The sequence below is a fragment of the Spermophilus citellus genome (assembly GCF_964194105.1).
Source record: "Spermophilus citellus genome assembly, chromosome: 17".
NCBI classification, from domain to species: Eukaryota; Metazoa; Chordata; class Mammalia; order Rodentia; family Sciuridae; genus Spermophilus; species Spermophilus citellus.
This window is the reverse complement of record NC_138199.1, coordinates 31,833,753-31,854,084: the sequence shown is the minus strand read 5'-3', so window position 1 is coordinate 31,854,084 and position 20,332 is coordinate 31,833,753. Positions and strand designations below refer to the sequence as shown.

At 36.8% G+C, this 20,332-nt stretch overlaps 1 protein-coding gene across 1 annotated transcript in view; it reads left to right on the top strand.

Moving 5' to 3' along the window:
* NLK (nemo like kinase) overlaps positions 1-17,235 on the top strand; it is a 144,453-nt gene extending 127,218 nt beyond the window's left edge. The window contains exons 8-11 of the mRNA XM_081269993.1: positions 7,023-7,109; positions 12,035-12,233; positions 13,204-13,297; positions 15,431-17,235. Of these exons, the coding sequence (XP_081126119.1) occupies positions 7,023-7,109; positions 12,035-12,233; positions 13,204-13,297; positions 15,431-15,485 (435 nt within the window). The 3' untranslated portion in view covers positions 15,486-17,235. The remainder of the gene's footprint in view (positions 1-7,022; positions 7,110-12,034; positions 12,234-13,203; positions 13,298-15,430) is intronic.
* The last annotated feature ends 3,097 nt before the right edge of the window (positions 17,236-20,332 follow it).

Sequence of the window (20,332 nt, the reverse complement as noted above, 5' to 3'; positions counted from 1 at the left end):
AAAATGAAAATGCATGTACACAGAGAGAATATCTAACTTTTCAAAAACTCAGTGAAGCTGCTTAAGTTAATTGAAGTCTTCATGGGGCAAGCTCTGTCTTACTGTATTTATTCAAAATTACTTAATATTAGAATATTAGATTAACTGTATTTTAACTTGTGAGGAATACTTGTAAAAATTCAATTTAAGTTTTTTTAGGTTGAACTATGAAAAGGAAAAAATAAGCATCTTATAAGTAGTTATCATTTAAATAGCTGCAAGTTAGATGCAAATAACCATTTTTTGTTAGTAATAATTTTTAACAGTAATTAGAAGTTTGCTATGTACTAAGAAATGTCCTAAGTACTTCTTATATATTCCTTTTTACCCATGGAAGATGAGGCATTACAGAAGTTAAATAATAACATGCTTAACATTATAAACCAGATCTCAAAAACAGGTTTTTCTAGTTTAAAAACCTGTTTCTAAGTTAGTATATATTGCCTGGCACCAATCAACACCTTCACAGCATAATTTTAAACTTCTATTTGTGTGTGTGTGTGTGTGTGTGTATTATGTATTCACATATTTTATACATATGAGCAGGTAAGATGTAAGTACCTATAAAATAAAAATTGTAGAGAGTTAAAGTCATCCTCAAGTACCACCCTTAATCCCAGTCTTCTCTGGATTAGTTTGAGAATATCTTTCCAGGTTCATTTGTTTTTTAAAAATCAATTTTCTTTTTCTTTTTTTAAAATATATTTTTAGTTATAAATGAACACAATATCTTTTTATTTTATGTGGTGCTGGAGATTGAACCCAGTGCCTCACACGTGCCAGGCAAGCGCCTGCCACTGAGCCACAACCCCAGCCCCTCCAGGCACATTTTTTTCTGTTTATCTTATTTAGACATATTTGTACAAATAAACGTATGCTACTATTTGTTGGGACTTTTTAAAAAAATACAATATGTGTGTGGGGGGTGTGTGTGTGTATACCTAGATATTTATCTTTATATATCTATGTCTATATATACACACAAACACAAGGAGAACTTGGTTGAATACTTTTTCTTTCTTTCTTTTGGACTAGAGATTAAACCCAAAAGCTCCCTACCACTGAGCTACATTCCCAACCTATTTTATTTTTTATTTTGAAATAGGGTTAAATTGCCCAGGCTAGCCTCAAACTCTTGATCCTCCTGCCTCAAGCTCCTGAGTCGTTGGGATTACAGGCATGCATTACTATGCCTAGTTGTCCTAAAGTCACAGATTACTGCCTCAAATTAATTTACTTGTGTTGGCTAGTTAATACACATACTTCTGTGTTTTGTATTAGTCAGGACTCTCTCCAGTTCAAATTGACTTAAGCAAAAAAGTGGACTTACAGCCTCATTAAACTGAAAAAATCAACTGACTTAGAATTTGGGTTGTCAGATAATATTCTGTGTCAGGAATCTGACTCTCCTTTTCTGCTGTTTTCCCATGTTTTGACATCATTTTCAGACATCTTTTGCAAATATGGAACCCAGCAGTCCAGGCCTGTATTTTACTACCATAGCAATCCTTCTGGAAAGAGCTTTCCAAATAGCTCCAGAAGAAATATTTAGAAGGTTTCTGATCCAATTAGGAATGTGTTTGATTAGAGATAATAGAAAGTATTGCTTATAGTGATTTAAATAAATTAGTCATCTTTCCCTCATATTTTGAAGCTGATGTAGCAACTCTAGGTCTGTTTTTTTCTTACTTTCTGCTCTTCCATCTTTAGAATGTTGACTTCATACTCAAAACAAGAAAATGAAGGCAATGACCACTTCTGTTCCTTTCTCAGAAGCCTGCCTAGCATGCTTCTGCTCACATGTCGGCATCTAGACTATGTCATCAGTGGCCTCATAGTTGCAAATATGAGTATTTAGCTTTTCTAAATAATGAAGTCAGATAAGGGAAAGGAGGTTTGAGGGTCTGTGTTAGACTAGCCATTCCATTATCTGGCCCTAGTGAGTTTTAGACCACATTCCCATCCTGGAGCCAGTCTTGGTGCTCTGCAGCAGTCTGGCTGGGCACAATTCAGGAGCCACTTGTCAAAAGAAACAAACTTTATTTTTAGAACTAAAAACACCAAACAAAACAGCTCCTCAGGAAAAAACCCTCAGAGCCCAACTGCCACCACCGGCTTCCCACAACCCTCTCACCCCCACACAAACCTCTCCACCTCCCACAATCCTCCTGATCTTGAGGCAGATTGGCTGGGTTGTGTGGGCGGAGCCAAAGAAGTCCCCCAATGAGCAGCTCCGTGGAGGAGCCAATCAGCTAGATGTTGCTGGGGCCGCTGTGAGCCAATCATCAGCTGGCAGCCTGAAGGGCAGGGAAACAGCCCAATGAACATCACCACAGGGGAGCCAATCAGCTAGATGTTGCTGGGGCCGCTATGAACCAATCATCAGCCAGCAGCTGGAAGTTTGCTGGGGCCCCTTTGGCTGTGGCTCTCAACATCGCTTGGGAAATAATGTAATTTGATTGGCCAGGTCTAACTCAGGTGCCCATCCTTAGAATTGGGAGATTGAAATCAAGCCCAGCCAAACCACTTAGTTTGAGGGTAAAATGGGGATGGGTCACCAAAGGTCAGGGAATTCTTGGCAGACAGAAACACTGTATGGTATTTTTAATTTATTGTCTCTTTTTTACAACTCAAATGTTAGAGGAAGAGAAGCTTAGCTTAGTGAAAATAGTCCTGTCTCCTGACAGGTATCATATTTTACATTTAATAGACTCACAGTATGTTAGAGAGTTCAATTGATTCAAACTTATTTTCTAGGTGAGTATTCTTTTGTATCCTCCTACTTTCTGTAGTACACCATGAATTGTGTGTACTCAAGAAATACTACTGACCAATCACCACAACTTATTTGCTGCCAGCTAAAGTCTAAAACTTTTGTGTAGTTAGATAAAAACTAATAGGAACATCTGCTTAGGACACTTGCACAGCCTGGCTGATTTCACTACAGCGACCAGCACTCTGCATTTAACTTATGATGACTGTGTCATAACATTTAGGGCCTCTCACCGTAGTCTAAAAACTCATTCTTGCTTCATTTCACCAACAGTTAATCATAGTCATTAATAGAGCACTCTTCATGACCCTTCCTGTCCTCATGACTCAGCACTGGCACCCACATATTCCTTCATTACTGAGTGACTTATAAACTTAACAGAACAAACAGAAAATGGACTGGTATTTTTTAAAGGGGGGGGGGAATTTACATGTGTGAATGTTGGGAGAATTGGCAAAAACTTATTTTGAAATTAGTTATTTAGGTCTTATTTCTAAGCATTCAATTTATTTCTCTTATTCAAAGTGATTTTTTTATACTTAAGAGAAAATACAAACTTAATCTATTGCTGGACCTAACTGGTTTTGACCATAATGGACGGTGAATTGGAGGGAAGAAAATAGAATTAGAAGTACAGCACCTCTTGTACTCATCTTTCCTGTAGAGTCAGTGCTGGAAACTAAATTATTCATAGTTATTTTTCTGAAGAAGAATTGCCATTGCAACATAGCTGTCCTAGGCTGAAATAACACTTAGTCTTATTTTTAATGTATTGGTTGGGGTACCCTTCTATAAGAAAGATTGTATTGCCATTGACATTTTAGGTAGCCTTAACATCCACTCTGTCCTATATCCAGTCTTCCTCAAGTCTCATAAATTTTGCCTTCTAATTCATTCTCTATTCCCCATTAGTAGTGTCTAGAACTACCTATTTTTCTGTCTTCCCTGCTTACCAGAGAGATCTTATTCATCTCTGTTGCTTCCACACCAAACCAGGGCCTGGTATTTAGTGGATGTTAAATGATGAGCAGTGTTGTTGGTAGATAAGGATACTTGTATTGGTACAGTTTAATAGATGAGAAATCCAAGGCTCTAATAACTTACCCAGGTCTAATGATGACACAGGAGTGTGGAAACGAAAGGATTACTTACGGTGGGAAATTTTGCTCTCGCTGTCTTTAAGAATTATCTGGAATTTGGCTGCCAACCTGCACAAGCCAGTGCAAAAAAGGACAGCTCTTCACAGTCAAAACAAAATCTTTCAAGAATATCAAATTACATTATTTTACATAATAAAAAATTCATGAAGAAAACAAATTAAGTTGTAAGTTAAAAATTCTTCATCACTTCCCTCCCTTATTTTGACAAGTATAAATAATTAGGGACATACATGTTTTAAATGAGAAATGCTTCTCCATCTGCAAACATGTAAATGTGCCAAGGAGGGCTAGGAGTATAGCTCAGTGGTAGAGCACCTGCCTCACACATGTGAGGCACTGAGTTTGATCCTCAGCACCACATAAATACATACATACATACATACATAAAATAAATGTACCAAGGAATAGTAAGTTGGTTTACAAACACTTGAATGTTCTGTGCATATAATGCTTTCTACCTGTAGTAATCCCATTAAGTCTGATACAATTTTAGACTCCCCCACCTCAGTATTGCAAGGGATTGAACCCAGGGCCTTGGACATGCTAGGCAAGTTTTCTAGCACTGATATACATCCTCAGCAAGTTTGAAACAATTTTAGAATGAAAGTAAACTTCAGAGTTTATCTAGTCCAGCCATCTCACTTTATACTTAAAGATACTGAGATTTATTTAGTTAGTGACAAGACAGGACTAGAACACCCATCTAATCTTATCTACTCTTTAATCCTAAAGAAAACTTCTGTATAGAGAATCATTACCTTCTGCCAACGTTTTTTTTTTTTTTTTAATGTGGATTGAACCCAGGAGTGCTTAACCACTGAGCCATGTCCTCAGCCCTTTTTTATTTGTTATTTTGAGGCAGGGTCTTGCTGAATTGCTTAGGGCCTCACTAATTTGCTGAGGTTGGCTTCTAACTTGGTCTTTCTGCCTCAGCCTCCTGAATCACTAGAATTACAAATGTGTGCCACTACACCGAATTTTCTCATTGTTGTTGGATTTTTCCTATGTGACTTTTGTTGGAAGGAAGCAGATATGTAAAATACTTGATATTAGTAGTTGTCATAGCAGGATTCTGAGGCTGTGGTTGAGATACAAGGAGACCTTCCAGTATTCCGTTTCTGGTGTTGTGGAGAGCTTGACCAATGTGAAACCTGCTTATATTGCTGTTAATGTTGCTCTTTCTAACCTTCAGATGATCAGATGGTAGTGACTTTTTGCTTTTTGTGATATTCTGAATTTTTATCTATTAACTACCCAGAAAAGGGCTGGGGATGTGGCTCAAGCGGTAGCGCAGGCGAGCGGCCGGGTTCGATCCTCAGCACCACATACAAACAAAGATGTTGTATCCGCCGAGAACTAAGAAAAAATAAATAAATATTAAAATTCTCTCTCTCTCTCTCTGTCCCCCTCTCTCTCACTCTCTCTTTAAAAAAAAAAAAAACTACCCAGAAAATACATGACAAGATCACCACAGATACACAAGAGTTTGGGAGTAAAAGTTATTTCCAGTTTGCCTGGAATTAGTATTGTTCTAGAGGTCACATGCTCCCAAATAGAAACCAGAGTCTGTTGTTTTGTCTTTCTCTTTCCTCTCCTACTTTTTCCCCCTTTCCCCCCTTGAGGTTCTTCTCTCCCATTGATAGACTACATTAATGTAGTAACAAATTGTAAATAATTTGACTCAAAAAAGTATAATAAGCAGAAGAGATCAGGCCAAATGAAGGGGATACCACCAGGTCCACATACATTAAGCTCCAGAAAACTGTGAAGAGCTGCTCTAGCCTGAGATTATTTCCCAGAAGTTTTAAGTTTTATGAGGAATCCTTGAAGAAACAGAGAATATAAGAAGTATTCAGAACTAATAGGAATAAATTAGGTTCAGATAAAATAAAGTTTGTGGCTCTAAGCTGCTTCACTTTCCAAAGCAGAGTGAAGCTCAATACCACCAAAGATAATTATTTTTTTGGTTTTGTTTTGTGGTGCTGGGCATTGAACTTAGGGCCTGCGTGCATGTGAGGCAAGTGCTCTACCATTGAGCTACATCCCTAGCCCAACAGGTTAGTTTCTTTAACCAAAGCTTTGACTTTGTTGTCATCTGAGCGGATTTTTCATAGACTTTGGCCTACCAGACTAGCTACAGAAAGTAGGAGGTAGTTCTAATATCATTAGAAAAAAAAAAAAATTACCCTACTAAGAAGTCAGTTTCTTTAAAAAAAAAAAAAAAAGTAGTTTGACAGTCGTGCCAGTAATAATCAGGTCATGAATTTAGAATTTTTGTTGCCTTCCTTGATTCTTTCTTTCTTACTTTAAGAATTTACTTATTTAGAGACAGGGCAATGATGCCATTCATCTGTTCTGTCCCCAGACACACCTAGCAATGACATAGAAGTTTCATTAGCTCTGTGACTTCTCATCGAAGCCATCTCCTTGCCTCAGTGTAAGGGGTTCACTTATTGCCATGTGGATGTGCCTGCCACTTCTGAGACAATTAAGAAATCAGTGCTAAAGGTGATTCAGACAGAACAGGCAGAAGCAGTGGCATCCTTTCTTAGATTTTGTAAATTCTTAAGTATCCTATATAGCTTCTTTAGAACTAGTATTTTAATACCTTTTTGGTAATATTGCCATAAGACATAGTTCCCATGCTTCTGTTGCATAGTTTACATGCTTCATTTTGCATGTGGCCAAAGTTTTGTCTTTTTTCTCCTACTCCTTGGCATGTTTGGCATTTCCTTCTTGCTAAAGCATTTAATATGCCAGACTAAGGAGCCACCATATTTAAAGCATCAGTTTCATTTTTCAGAGGCTCTTTTATGCTCTGACACTAGAGTGAGTCATCATACAGTATAAAATATGCTACTGTGAAGTCGGTGACAATTGTTGCCTTTGAAGACTGGTTAATGAAGAGAAATCCTGTTCCCTTTGAGTTTACACTTACTGTACACATCATCCTTTGAGCTGACTTCTTACCTTGTTATAAATTGGCCGTAATCCATATCTATATACATAAAGACTCACTTAAATATTTGATTTTTTTTATTCTTTCACAGCCATCTCTTCCTGTACTCTATACCCTGTCTAGTCAGGCTACACATGAAGCTGTTCATCTCCTTTGCAGGATGTTGGTCTTTGATCCAGTAAGTAGTGTTTGTTTTTATATATTTTAAATGAATTAAAAATACATATGTTCTAAGAGAAACATCCTGGTTTTAAATAGATTGGCAATGTAAATAATGACTGGTCAAATGATAAACCTCAATCCCCAGTTTTATGTTTATTATGCTGACTCATCACACAGTTTGATTATTAATGTTTAAGACACTAGTGAAGAAAGATAATATACTGCCACTTGCCCCCGGTGCAGTAGCACATACTTGTAAATCCCAGAAGCTCAGGAGACTGAGGCAGGAGGATTCCAAGTTCAAGGCCAGCTTCAGCAATTTAGTGAGGCCCTAAAAGCAACTGAATGAGACCCTGTCTCCAAATAAAAATAAATAAATAAAAAGGGCTGGGTATGTAGTTCAGTGGTAAAATGCCCATAGAAAAGAACAATAAACTGTACACTTTTTATTTATCTTGATATTTGTATAAAGAACTTGACATGAAGACAAATCAGGAGAAAAAATGTTTAAGATTATTTGAAAAAAATCTGTTCTTTGTATTGCATAAGGACATTTTTATTCTTTGGGTTGTTGAGATGGTAACATTTTCAAATGCCCTTTCTGGAGTTGACTCTTTTGGGACATACTACAAAGCAAAGTCTGCCATAAGTTTCGCTCTTCATTTATTCATTCATCCAAAGAATTTTCATATCTGTACCAATAATTTTTGTCAAAGAAGACTGAAAAATGGAAGAATTTTAAAATTTTTTACTTGATAGGGAATACAAAGAGATCACCAAGTACAAAACACAAAAGGTATTTAAAGGATAAAAAATATCACAAGCTGATGGTATATACCTATAATCCCAGAATCTCTGGAAGCTGAGGCAGGAGGGTTGCAGATTCACAGCCAGCCTCAGCAGCTTAGCAAGACCCTGTCTCAAAATAAAAAAATAAAAAGGGCTGGGGATGTAACTTCGTGGTTAAGCACCCCTGGCGCCAACCCCTGATACAAAAAAAAATCACAAAATTACCAGTTACTGACATTACATTGGTATGAGATGAGGAAAAAACAGCTTTCTCACATGATTATGAAATCCACAAAGGTCATAACTATCTTCAGAATTGGCAAAGACTAGGGATAAAAAAAATGTGCTGTTTGAGATTCAGATTTATGAGAAATAGTTAAAAGTTTTCTTATTCATGGAGCCAGAACCAATCAGGGTGAACCAAGTTATTTTTGTGACATCTCAGGGAACAAAATGGACTTTTTTGTTAGAGTGGCTTTCTAAGTATTTATTTGTTTATTTTGTTTTGTTTTTTACTGTGGTATATGAAGTACATAGTGATATTGGAAATAAGATAAAGTGTCAATTCTTGCTTTCATGGACTCCCTTAGGTCAAGTTCTCACCATTAAGGACAGTTGCAGTCATAACTTGCATAATGAGCTAGTAATTCAGTATTGTTCATTAGTTAGTTCGGTTGTTTTGAGAAACTGGAGATTGAACTAAGGAGCCACATTCTCAGTCCTTTTTTAAACTTTGAGACAGGCTCTGAGTTGCTGAGGGGCTTCCTAAATTGCTGAGGCTGGCCTCAAACTTGCAATTCTCCTGCCTAAACCTTCCCAGTGGGTGGGATTACAGGTGTGTACCACTGCACCTGTGATATCATTAAGTTTGACATTTTGTTTTATTTTGCAAGTTTAGCCAGGGCCCTAGGGTTAAATTTTACTTTCCTGTATTAGAAATATTTTATTCTATTTTGTTTTGGGGGGTTTTGTTTTTGTTTTTGTTCTATTTAGATTAATTCACCTCTGCCAGGTTTGCCTGCAGTGCTTGTATCTGTAAGGTATCCATTTTCTCTAAGATCCCATGTTTGTTAATCCTTCTGACCTGTTTGAAAGACAATCTTTACATATGAGGCTGGAACTTCCTAAGCTGTAGGGCAAGGACCAAGCACTGTTTCCTAGGAGGCCTTTTAGACATAAGTTCTACATATGAAATATAGCCCTTATTCCTTAATAATGGGATTATCACACCTAATTAAATAAAACTTTTTGTGTGGTTATAGTTATAGAGATTTATCTGGCAAGAGATGGCTTGTTTCCCCCTCCTACCCAAGAGAGCAAATTCAGCTTTAAATTAATACTGGAATAGGAGTTTACACCATATGATTTTTTTTTTTTAAGGAAAGAATGGCAACAGGAACTTACTGAAGGACTTTCTTTTTTTTTTTCTTTTAAAGAGAGAGAGAGAGAGAGAATTTTTAATGTTTATTTTTTAGTTTTCGGCAGACACAACAACTTTGTATGTGGTGCTGAGGATCGAACCCGGGCCGCACGCATGCGCTACCGCTTGAGCCACATCCCCAGCCCTACACCATATGATTTTAAGAGATCTTAGAGTGTATACTTCCTTACAGAAGTAAACAAAGTATATCAGTTTGTTTACTTAGAAATATTTTTTATTTGTAACATGGATATTGTATCAACTTTTACTCAAAAGTTGATAAGGCAATAAAACCTATTATTGAAACAGGTGTCCATGTCTATTACAAATGTTGATCAGTTAAAGAAACAAGACACTCACAATATGCAATTGAGATATAAAATATGTAATTAAGTACCATTAGGTCCTTCAAAAGAGGACCACTATTGAAGAAAAGCAGTTTCTCTTTGGTGTCCATAAATGAAGGTCTCTTTTCCTTTGGCTTAAATTGAGAAATCCTAAAAAGATATTAGTTTAGAAACTTGGAAGATGATCATTGCATGTCAAGGATTTGATTTACTTTTGTCCAAACATTTCTCTCAGGTAAAAGAGAACCTCTATAGGTGCATACAAAAAACAACAGAGTATGCTGTCAGTGGTCTGGGAAACCAAAATCTTTTTGACCCTGCATTCTCAGATTTCAGGAAATAACAGAATCTGCAGACAAAAAAGACTAACATTGGAACTAGATTCCAGCTGCTGATACCAGCTGACAGACCCAGTGTCTGCCATCTGCCACCTGACAGGAATGACTTAATGGTCAGATGATAAAATTAAAGCCCAGATTTAATCACTGCTGCCCCAGTGTGGACAGGTGGCTTGCTCAGTCACAAGCAGACTTGGCCAACAGCCAGAGTTAGTGTGCCAAAGCAGAGACCTCAGTGCCTTACATGAGACTGATCAGAGGCATCAAGAAAAGGGGAGCAAGGGCCAGAGGGGCTCAGGACCAACACAGTGGGTATAGTGTCTGTCCGCCAGCTTGTTTCTCCTTTGGGGTAAAACACTAGACCTCTTCCAGTGGATCTTTAGCTCCAGGAACAGCTGCCAAAGGAAGACTCATGTTTTTAGAAAAAGAAAAGGCTTACTTGCTAAGAATGCCAGGCGGTCAGATTTCAGAAAAACTGGCTCACCGAATACACAGGTATTGAAAGGAAAGCAACAACAACAAAAGCAAAAAACAAGGTTATCAAGTTTGTGTTTTTCTCTTCATGTTAAATAAACAGTAAATTTGTTTTGTATTTAGCTTATCTTGAAAGGTCATGACATGCCTTTTAGCATATCAGCATAGCAAAAAATCAAAGATAAAAAGTGTTTTGGGGAAATCCAGATTTATGAGAAATGTCTCACATTTTATTGTTTGGGGGACTAGAACCAATCAGAATGTTCCAGTTATGTTTTACTTATTTGAATGTAGAATTGTTTTCTTTTTAAAATTGTGTTACATGAAGTGCTAGATCATACTGAAAGCAGGGCCAAGTGTCAGTTTTTGTTTGCTCTGTGCCATGGACTCCATCCTTAAATCCTATAAAATTCATTTTTCTCCCAGTAATATTTAAATGTCCACTGAGCACTGAGGAGGGATGATTATTTTGTTTAATTTTTTAAAGGAGTAATGAATTTAAAAGTTTATGGGTTAGTTGGGCACAGTGGCACACGCCTACAATCCTAGCTATTCAGGAGGCTAAGGCAGGAGGCTAAGGCAGGAGGCTTGCAAGTTGGAGCCCAGCCTGGGCAACAAAGTGAAACCCTGTTTCAAAAAAAAGAAAGAAAGAAATAAAAAAGTTTATGGGTTAGCAAGCCTGAAACTAGCATATTAAGTATTCTGATCTGATCAAAAGTGCCAGAAACCCACAGGATAGGCCACTTCTCTACTAGTGAGCCTGAGTTGTCTTTCACAACATGGCATTTAAGACCATTGTATTCTACCTAACTCCAGCAGCTTTTAGATGTGCTTTTGTCCAATCTATTCAACAGTCAAGGAGAATAAAAGTTTCCAGCAACTTTGTCAAACTGCAAGCATGATCACATCTTCTCCAAATATGGACACAATTGGAAATCATAGGCTCTTATTTAAAATGTAAGTTTATGTTGTACCACAGGCCTGTAATCCCAGCCACTCAGGAGGCTAAAGCAGGAAAACCACAGGTTCAAGCTCAGCCAAGGCAATTTAGCAAAACCCTGACCCAAAATAAAATTAAAAGGCCTGCAGATTTGCTCAGTGATAGAGCACTTGACCAGCATGCAAGTGGTCCTGGATTTAAACCGTGTGTCCCCCCCCCCCCCCGTAATGTCAAAAATGTTTAAATAGTAAAAAAGAAAGAAAATAATTAATTAAATAAGATGTCAACTTACCCCTTCAAAACAGTATATATTCCGTATATATTTAAATACTATTATATTTGTCACTTTTGACCCTGTATAGACCTATTTCAAGATAGGAAGTTATCAGAATTTTAGCAGAAAAGCACTTCTAAGTGTTTTATTGTAGTAGATAATAGTTTGTTGTCCTAAATCATGTACTCCCTCTTTCTGCTGTGTTACCAACCTCTAAATTCAATTATCCCTCTTTGCACAGAATGTTGTGAATATTAAGTATAAGCTGTATAAAGCAGTAACTGTCTTGTGAAAAATCCTATATAGACAGTCATGCTTATCTGTAGTGTTAATGTGCTGGTCTCTAAATTTGATTTCAGTCAAAAAGAATATCCGCTAAGGATGCCTTAGCCCACCCCTACCTAGATGAAGGGCGACTAAGATATCACACGTGTATGTGTAAATGTTGCTTTTCCACCTCTACTGGAAGAGTTTATACCAGTGACTTTGAGCCCGTCACCAATCCCAAATTTGATGACACTTTTGAGAAGAACCTCAGTTCTGTTCGACAGGTCAAAGGTGAGTGTCTTTTTTGGCCTTCAGATGACGAGTAACATTTTTTACAATGTGACCAGAAATCCAGGGTCTGGATGCTGTCCAAGGCTCCTCCATGTTTATTTTATAACCTTGCATATAGCTATTTGTCCAAGGAGTATATGCCAATAAAGCTATGTGGGTTACAAAAGTGTTTACATCCAGGGGAAGGTAGGCCAAAGGAATGAGATTTTGTTCTTATTTTCAAAGTTTTAATGATTGTGACTCAAAATATATTTAATTTGTACAAACTCAGTGCCATTTCATCAAATGAAATGTGTTGGCCTTTTTATGTAAATATGAAGTTTTTAAGAGGATAAAAGTCTACTAAGGGGACTAGGGGTGTTGCTCAGAGTGTTTGCCCAGCATGCCTGAGGCCCTTTGGTCCCCACTTAAAAAGCGGGGTGGGGGGGCTAAATTAGTAACAAGGGAAGGGAATTTCTGATAATTTACTTGTAAAATTATTACACATTGTGATCGTCTGTTGGGGTCAGGGTAGAGGTGATGAGATTTAAAATTCTGAGTGATGTTAGTGTCTGCTCTAGGACATTTTAGAAGAAAAGGTCAGCCCCACAATAACCAGCCAAAACTATGTATCTAAATACAAAGTGAAGTTTTTAAGTGATCATCTAAAAGGTAATAATTACCAGCAATTTATAAGAGCTCACTTGTAACATTAACCATGTGGAGTCTCTCAAACTTCTAGACCATTTTACTCTTCCCACTGCTGGGGTTTCCAGTCTGTATAAGACACTACTGGGCTTTTTAGCTATGTGCAGCAACAACTATTATTTTGGTTTTAGGAGAGTTCAGCTGGATTCTGCTGATGTGTAAGACAGATTTAAGTAAACCAGAAGGAAATTCTATTCAGATGCTGGCTAGAGGTAGCTGAGAATTCACTGCTCCCAGTCCTGCAGACTGGCAATGGATTGCATGATGTTTGTTTTCTTCACAGAAATTATTCACCAGTTCATTTTGGAACAGCAGAAAGGAAACAGAGTGCCTCTCTGCATCAACCCTCAGTCTGCTGCTTTTAAGAGCTTTATTAGGTAACTATGTAATTCTAATATTCTCTTTAGAATTAAAAGGATGCCATTGTGATTTTGTTATTCAGCGACTTTCTGTTTTTATTGAGATAACATAGATAAAAGGCCCAACAAAGTTTTTGTTGTAAACTTTGGCTTCAGTCATAAGATTAAAAATGTGAGCATTGTTTTTACCCTAGTGCCAATTCACTGCAGTTGCTTTGGCAGTTTTTTCCCAGATGACTCTCATGCTGCCTGGTCATGTATGATGTCTTCCTGCAGCAGCATAGATTAGACATGGTCATCTTGGTCCCACTTCATAATAACTGCAAGCAGGAAATTTATTTTTCTTTACAGGTGGACTGCTAGTGTGGCCTATTTAGAGGAGAAGCCAAGAAGCTTTTTAGAGAACTATGAACCTACTCTGGAACTTCGCAAGCTCAGTCTCTATTTCTTTGTCCTTTCCTTTTCTTGATCTTCCCCCCTAACTCATATCAGTCAGGGTCCAATCAGGAGAAAGAAATCATTCCAGTAATATGAATGGGGAAATTTTAATAACAAGATTTATTAATTAGAAAAACATGATTAACTACTAAGAAGGATTCTAAAGGATCCTGAAATAGCAAATACAGAAAGCAACTACTTCCTGTATAGACTGAGAGTGAAGGAAGAAATTAAGAACTTAGAAGAGGCCCCTCCACCTAAGGATCTCTTGGAAGAGGGTAAAGTTGCCACAGGAACCCACAGCTTAAGGATGGTGAAGAGATATGCCAAAAGGTGTGGGAAGAATTGGCCCCTCAAAGAGGTCTGCTGGATTGCAGAGAAACTTGCCAGAGTTTAAATTAACCAAAACCAGGCCTTCTGTGTTTTAAAACAAAACAAAACAACAACAATAAAAAAACAGCCACACACCAGAAGCAGGAAGGGAAGCTGCTTCCTAATGTGACAGCCCAGCAGTGCCCTTCCAGCGCCCTCTGTTGACCAAGGCTACCATTAAGCCAGTTAAGAAAGGAGGGAGAAAGAAGTACAGGATCTGGCTCCAGTATCACTTAAAGCAGGACAAAGAATGGGTTTGGATCTGAGAGACCCCACAATCTCCTTTATTTTCCACCTGTCTTTCTCCTTTTCCTTTTCCCCCTCCCTGCTTCTGTCTTTTCATACATGATATTAAAGTTGTTTGAATTTGTCAAATCAAAGTCAAGAAATATTTGTTTAAAATTTGTAAAATCAGATATCTTTCATTTCTTCCATTTATTGTTTCTACAGAAAGAGACATTAATTTGCAATTTTTATTTCTCTGGCTTTTTAAAAATTGCATTGTTTTAATATTTTCCCATAAGAGTGACCTGGCTGGGGTTGTGGCTCAGAAATAGAGCGCCCACCTAGCAAGCGTGAGGCCCTGGGTTTGATCCTCTGTACCACATAAAAACAAACAAATAAATAAATAAAGGTACTTAAAAAAAAAAAAAGAGTCAGTGACCCAATTAGGTGTTTTGCAACCTTCTAGGTGCAAATCATTGGTAACCTGGGCCTGGGGAAGCAAAATGACTACCCCACCCTAATTATAATTTGATTAGCAACCTTAGAGGTGGGAAGTATCTAATAACAGTTCTGTGGATAACAAATGCTAAATGATTATTCATACTATTCCATTAATACTCGATAAAATAGTGCTATGAGGCTCCTTCAAAACTGGTCCCCACTTAAAGTCACTACTTCTAGAGGCTACTTTTAAATAGACAATTCTGTATCTTTTAAGGTTACTTTGAATATAGACATTATTATGATAGCCACCATTTACTTTATATTATAGACGTCATGGAACACACTTGATACATTATCTCAATTATTCATCAGAATGTCCTCTGAGGTAGACAGCATGATCATTTTCCAAATGAGGAAAGATTAAGGAGCTTTCTCAGTGCCATGCAACTAGTAAACATGTTTTCAAGCCCATATGTTAACTACTGTACCATATCTCCTCACTTAAATGAACAATTTGGAGCAAATTCAACTTTAAAAGAAATTAAAGAAACAAAAATCCAGAAATGAACTCTACAAGCTTTTTTAAATAAAGAGAAGAAAACAGGCATAGTGGATTGCCCTTTTGCCCACTGTGGTGTTACAACTAATTTTATCATCTCTGTTTTCTTCCAGTTCCACTGTTGCTCAGCCGTCTGAGATGCCCCCATCTCCTCTGGTGTGGGAGTGACAGTGGAAGATAATGTACTACTGAAGATGTAATGTAGCTTTCCACTGGAGTCTGGGATTTGCAATTCTGGAGGTTAATCATGCTTGTACTGTAATTTTACTAATGAAGTTTTAAATTAACAACCACTACTTGTATGATATGAATAATATTTAGAAATGTTACTAGACTTTTAATCTTGTAAAGTGGTTGTGCTTTTAGAAGAAAAAAAATATTTTACCCAGAGTTGCACATGTTTTATGAATTAGTGCAGCTGTTATGGCTCACCTCAGAACAAAAGAGAATTGAACCAAATTTGGGAGTTTGGGGTTTTTGTTTTTTGTTTTTTTTTTTTTAATGAAGTGAGATTGTTCACATACACTCAACACACACACATGCACGCACACACACACAAAGGACAGTCATACATTTTGATATTTGAGCCATTCCTAAAGATTTGGGGTTTTCTAAAACTAAAGAATCTAGAAATCTTGCCTGCGACCAATCATGGAGCCACGTGAGCTGATAGTGGCTGTGCCTGGGGGAGGGGGGTAGGGAGGAGGGGCATGCCACCTAATGATCAAGCCCTATAATTAGCTTCTCATTAGAGCTGTGATGGTGATGTGTGCTGTCTAAAAACCAATGTTGTGGGTAGAGAGAATGAGTTTGTGACTAGGAGAGACTAAACTTTTGTTTTCCTTACCCAGTATAAATATATATATATATATATATATATATTTAATCTATTTTTATTAGAAGTTTTTCTGCTCTTTCTTACATAAAAGAACCCCAAGCATGCATCTTTCATGTGTGTAAATAATTCATTTCTGGGCTAATTTCAAAAGAATTCCAACATTGCTGTATAGCGAGAGAATTAGCTTGCACATTTTAGGTCTGTGAAATTTTGTGAGACTTTTCCTGCACTGGACAGTGAAAAATAATAAATAAAAGACAAAAACAAATTTTTAATACATTTAAAGCCACAAAAAAGGCACATAGGGAATTATGTCAAATGTGTTTGTGTCCTTAGCAAAGCTGTGGGAGTCTGGAAATGTCACAGTAGTAAATAACTTATTACTTTTTGACAAATTCTTTTTTCTGTTTGAACACTGAATTCTTCTGTGCATATGTATATATGAATACAAATTGAAGGCCTCTACCTCCTGGAGTTATACAACTTGGCTTGTTTACCTCCACATGCTGATGATGACTATTTTTTTTTTAAGTTCAATGTGGAGACTTGAAACTTGAATGTCCCTTCCAACTTTTATATTAAAAATAAAAAGACAAGAAAATTGAAGATCGTTTTTCACCTGTACGAGGAGTACTAAAGGATTGTCTTAAAATTGGTCTAGGAAAAAACCTTGGTGTGTGTTATGGACAATTAACTGTTAAAGTTATTGTAAGTTATCTGTATTTAGCAGAGTATTTTCAACTTGAGTGATCTGAGCTGAATTTGAAGACTATTAATAAGTTATGTTTGGAAGTTTTAACTTCAATGAAGTAATTATTTGCTGTGAAAGAAACAATGAATTACTAAACAAAGATGGTGCAATATCTTTGTTTTTTTTTATGAGGCTCCTGAGAATCAACCCAACTGAAGCATTTCAATTCACTTGAATGAGAAACGTGTTTAGTATCAAAAGAGCCCGAGACGACACTGGTGTGAAAGGTACAATCTCAGAGGTTGGTCAATTACCGTGGCACACTTTCTGGTCACTTTGTACAATGTAGATTTGAAGTACAGTGGTGAAAACATTAAATGTGACATTTGAAAAAGATGTGTCATCTGTTTTATTTTCATTTCTTTCCTTTGTTTGCTTTTTAGTACAGCTTGTGTCCCAACTTTGCAGTTTTGAGATATTTGTTATTTATATTTCCACTATTTATATTTCCTAAAAGACATTAGTTGTTTTGTTTTGTTTTTTCCAGAAACTTAAGATTGACCAAAAAACATATTGAAAGCTTAGTTAACCCATATCAAAGATGTTGTTTAAATATATACAATATGGCAATCGTTCCAGAGTCTCAATCTATGGTTTTCAAACTTCTTTTCTTTTGAAGTAAAGAACCCAATTTTCATGTGAAATCATAGCTTATATTGAAATCCAGTACAATAAATAAAAGTAGATTTCTCTGGGTGAAGCAGACTAGCAAAGGTACTTGACCCTCTCCCTCCTCTTCCTTCCTGTGTCCTGTCCCTAGCTGCCCAAAGGCACTTCGAGCTCAGGAAGAAGTCTCAGCTCTGGGGCAGTGTACTTAAGACCTGAAACCAGACTACTTGACTTCAGAATACTTTCCCTGAGGTGGACCAAGTAGTTTTACTCTTGAGTTTGCAGGTGGCATTTACTTCTCCCTGTCTTCTCTTAATTTAGCAAAATGAATGATTTTTCCCCCAGACATAGGGGGCGGGGAAGGAACAAGCATTGACTATTTTAACTCATATAAATTAATATAAAATCTTATATTAGTTTATTCATTCAACAAATTCATTTATCCGTTCAATAAACTTTTTTTTAAATATGTTTCTTATTGGACACAATACCTTTATTTTTATGTGGTGCTGAGGATCGAACCCAGAGCCTTACACATGCTAGGCAAGCACTCTACCACTGAGCTATAACCAAAACCCCATCGTTCAGTAAACTTTGAATACCAGGTGCAGTAATTGTGTATAAGAAAGCTTTGTTGATATCAGTAATGTTTAAATAAGAACCCAGTGTCCCATCATTTACAAGGGAGCATTTTGAATTGCATATATAACCTCTTTTTGTGTGTTTTGTATGCTGCTGGGGATTGAACCCAGTGGCACACTCTAGCACTGAGCTACATCCCCAGCCTTTTTTATTTTGTGACAGGATCTTGCTAAGGCACCTGAACTGGCCTCAAACTTATGATCCTTCTATCTCAGCCTCTGGAGTAGTTGAGATAACAAGCATGTGCCACTGCACCTAGCACGCATATAACTTTGAAACCAAAGTTCTTCATAGGTAGTAAATATTAGAGAAAATATACAAACTTACTCCCATTGGAAACTGCTTAGCAAATCAAGGGATTTGTGTCTTAGTTATCTATCATAATCTGTTGGAATTACAAAATGTGGAATTTCTAAAACCAGTCAGTGTAGACATATAAAGTAGGGCTGTAATCAACTATAGTTTGTTTATAGTTTAAGATCACAGAAGATGAAGATAATTTCTTCTCTAGAATTTTTATTTTGTTTTCCCCTTATAGTATATCACTTAAAATATAACTTTTGTGTTAAAATAAAAACATTAAAGAATAGAATTGCAAAATTTAAGACAATTCAAGATACTTTTAGTAAACAAATTTAGTGAACCATCAGCAGAGCCCCCTCCCCCCCACCCCAGGTAGTTCTAAAAGGGAATTCTTTTACTTCAAGAAAAAGGAAAGAAGCCCAGCACCATGGTGCATACCTGTACTCCCAGTAACTCAGGCTACTGAGGCAGGAGGATGGCAAATTCAATGGCAGTCTAAACAACTTAAAAATAAAGAAAAGAGTAACTAAAAGCGGATCTCCAGTGCAGAACTGGTGAACAAAGAAATTGGTAAGAACTCAGCAAACATTAACTGCATAAAACATTAATAATGGTGGGTGCAGGAGAATAAAACAAATTAGAGTAGCATTCTTTAAAGTGAGAAATGTACCGCGAGGGTAAAATGAAGACTCAAGAAGTACATGGGCACATATATTCTTTGGGTTTAAAGAATCAACATCAATGTCAAGAGCTTTGTAATGTTTTGAACAACTAATAAAAAAAAAAAATAATCAACATCACTATGATTTCCTACATCCCACTTCTCCCACTTACAAAAGAAAGATATACACTTACATATCTTATATAATATAATGGCACAATGTTCCTGGGTATTAAAAAAAAAAACCTGGATTGCCAAGTAAAGGGGCAACTTAAGCAGTTTCTGATCACAAAGACCTTAGGCTGGGGATGTAACTTGATAGAGCACTTAAAGTACCCCTAGGTGAACCCACTACCAGAAAAGAAGAAATATTGAGACTGGCAGTATTTATTTCACCCAGGCAGCAAATTCATGATACAACTCTCTGTCTTAAAATTGAGAAGTGAGATATTTTTTGTAGAAACACATAAAATGAAGGCTGACTTTTTCCAACAGAAGGGAAATCTGTTTTGACTGCTTGCTTTGCCAATGAGGGCTTTCCATTTAGTTTATATGGTAGACATTTTCCATAGTTAGCCTGAATCTGCAGCTACACAGTTCTGGCAAAAATATATTTAAAGCAAAGATTTTTTAAATATTGAACAAATGTTGGCAAGGATGTGGAGAAATTGGAACCCTTGTACATTGCTAGTGGGAATGAAAAATGGTGCAGCTGCTATGGAAAATAGTATGCCAATTCCTCCAAAAAAATTTAAACAGAATTATCATTTGATCTAACAATTCCATTTCTGACTACATACATAACAGAGTTGAAAACTGACTCAAACATTTGTATACTCATGTTCCTAGCATTATTTATAATAGCCAAAAGGTGGAAACCACTCAAATGCTCATCAAGGAATAAACAAACAAAATGTGACATATATACAATAGAATATTTACTCAGGCTTTAAAAGAAAGAAAAATTCTAATATATAACATGGACTAACCTAGACACAAAAGCACAAGTACCATATAGTACTACATATATGAGTAGTACTAGAACACACTCAGAAACACAAAATGGAATGGTGGTTATCACAGCCTGGGGTGATTGGGAAGTGGCTGTTTAGTGGGTGTAGGATTTTATTTTGAGATGATGAAAATATTCTGGAGATTGATAGTGGGGATGGCTGGTTGGACAACAATGAATATACTCAATGCCACTTAAA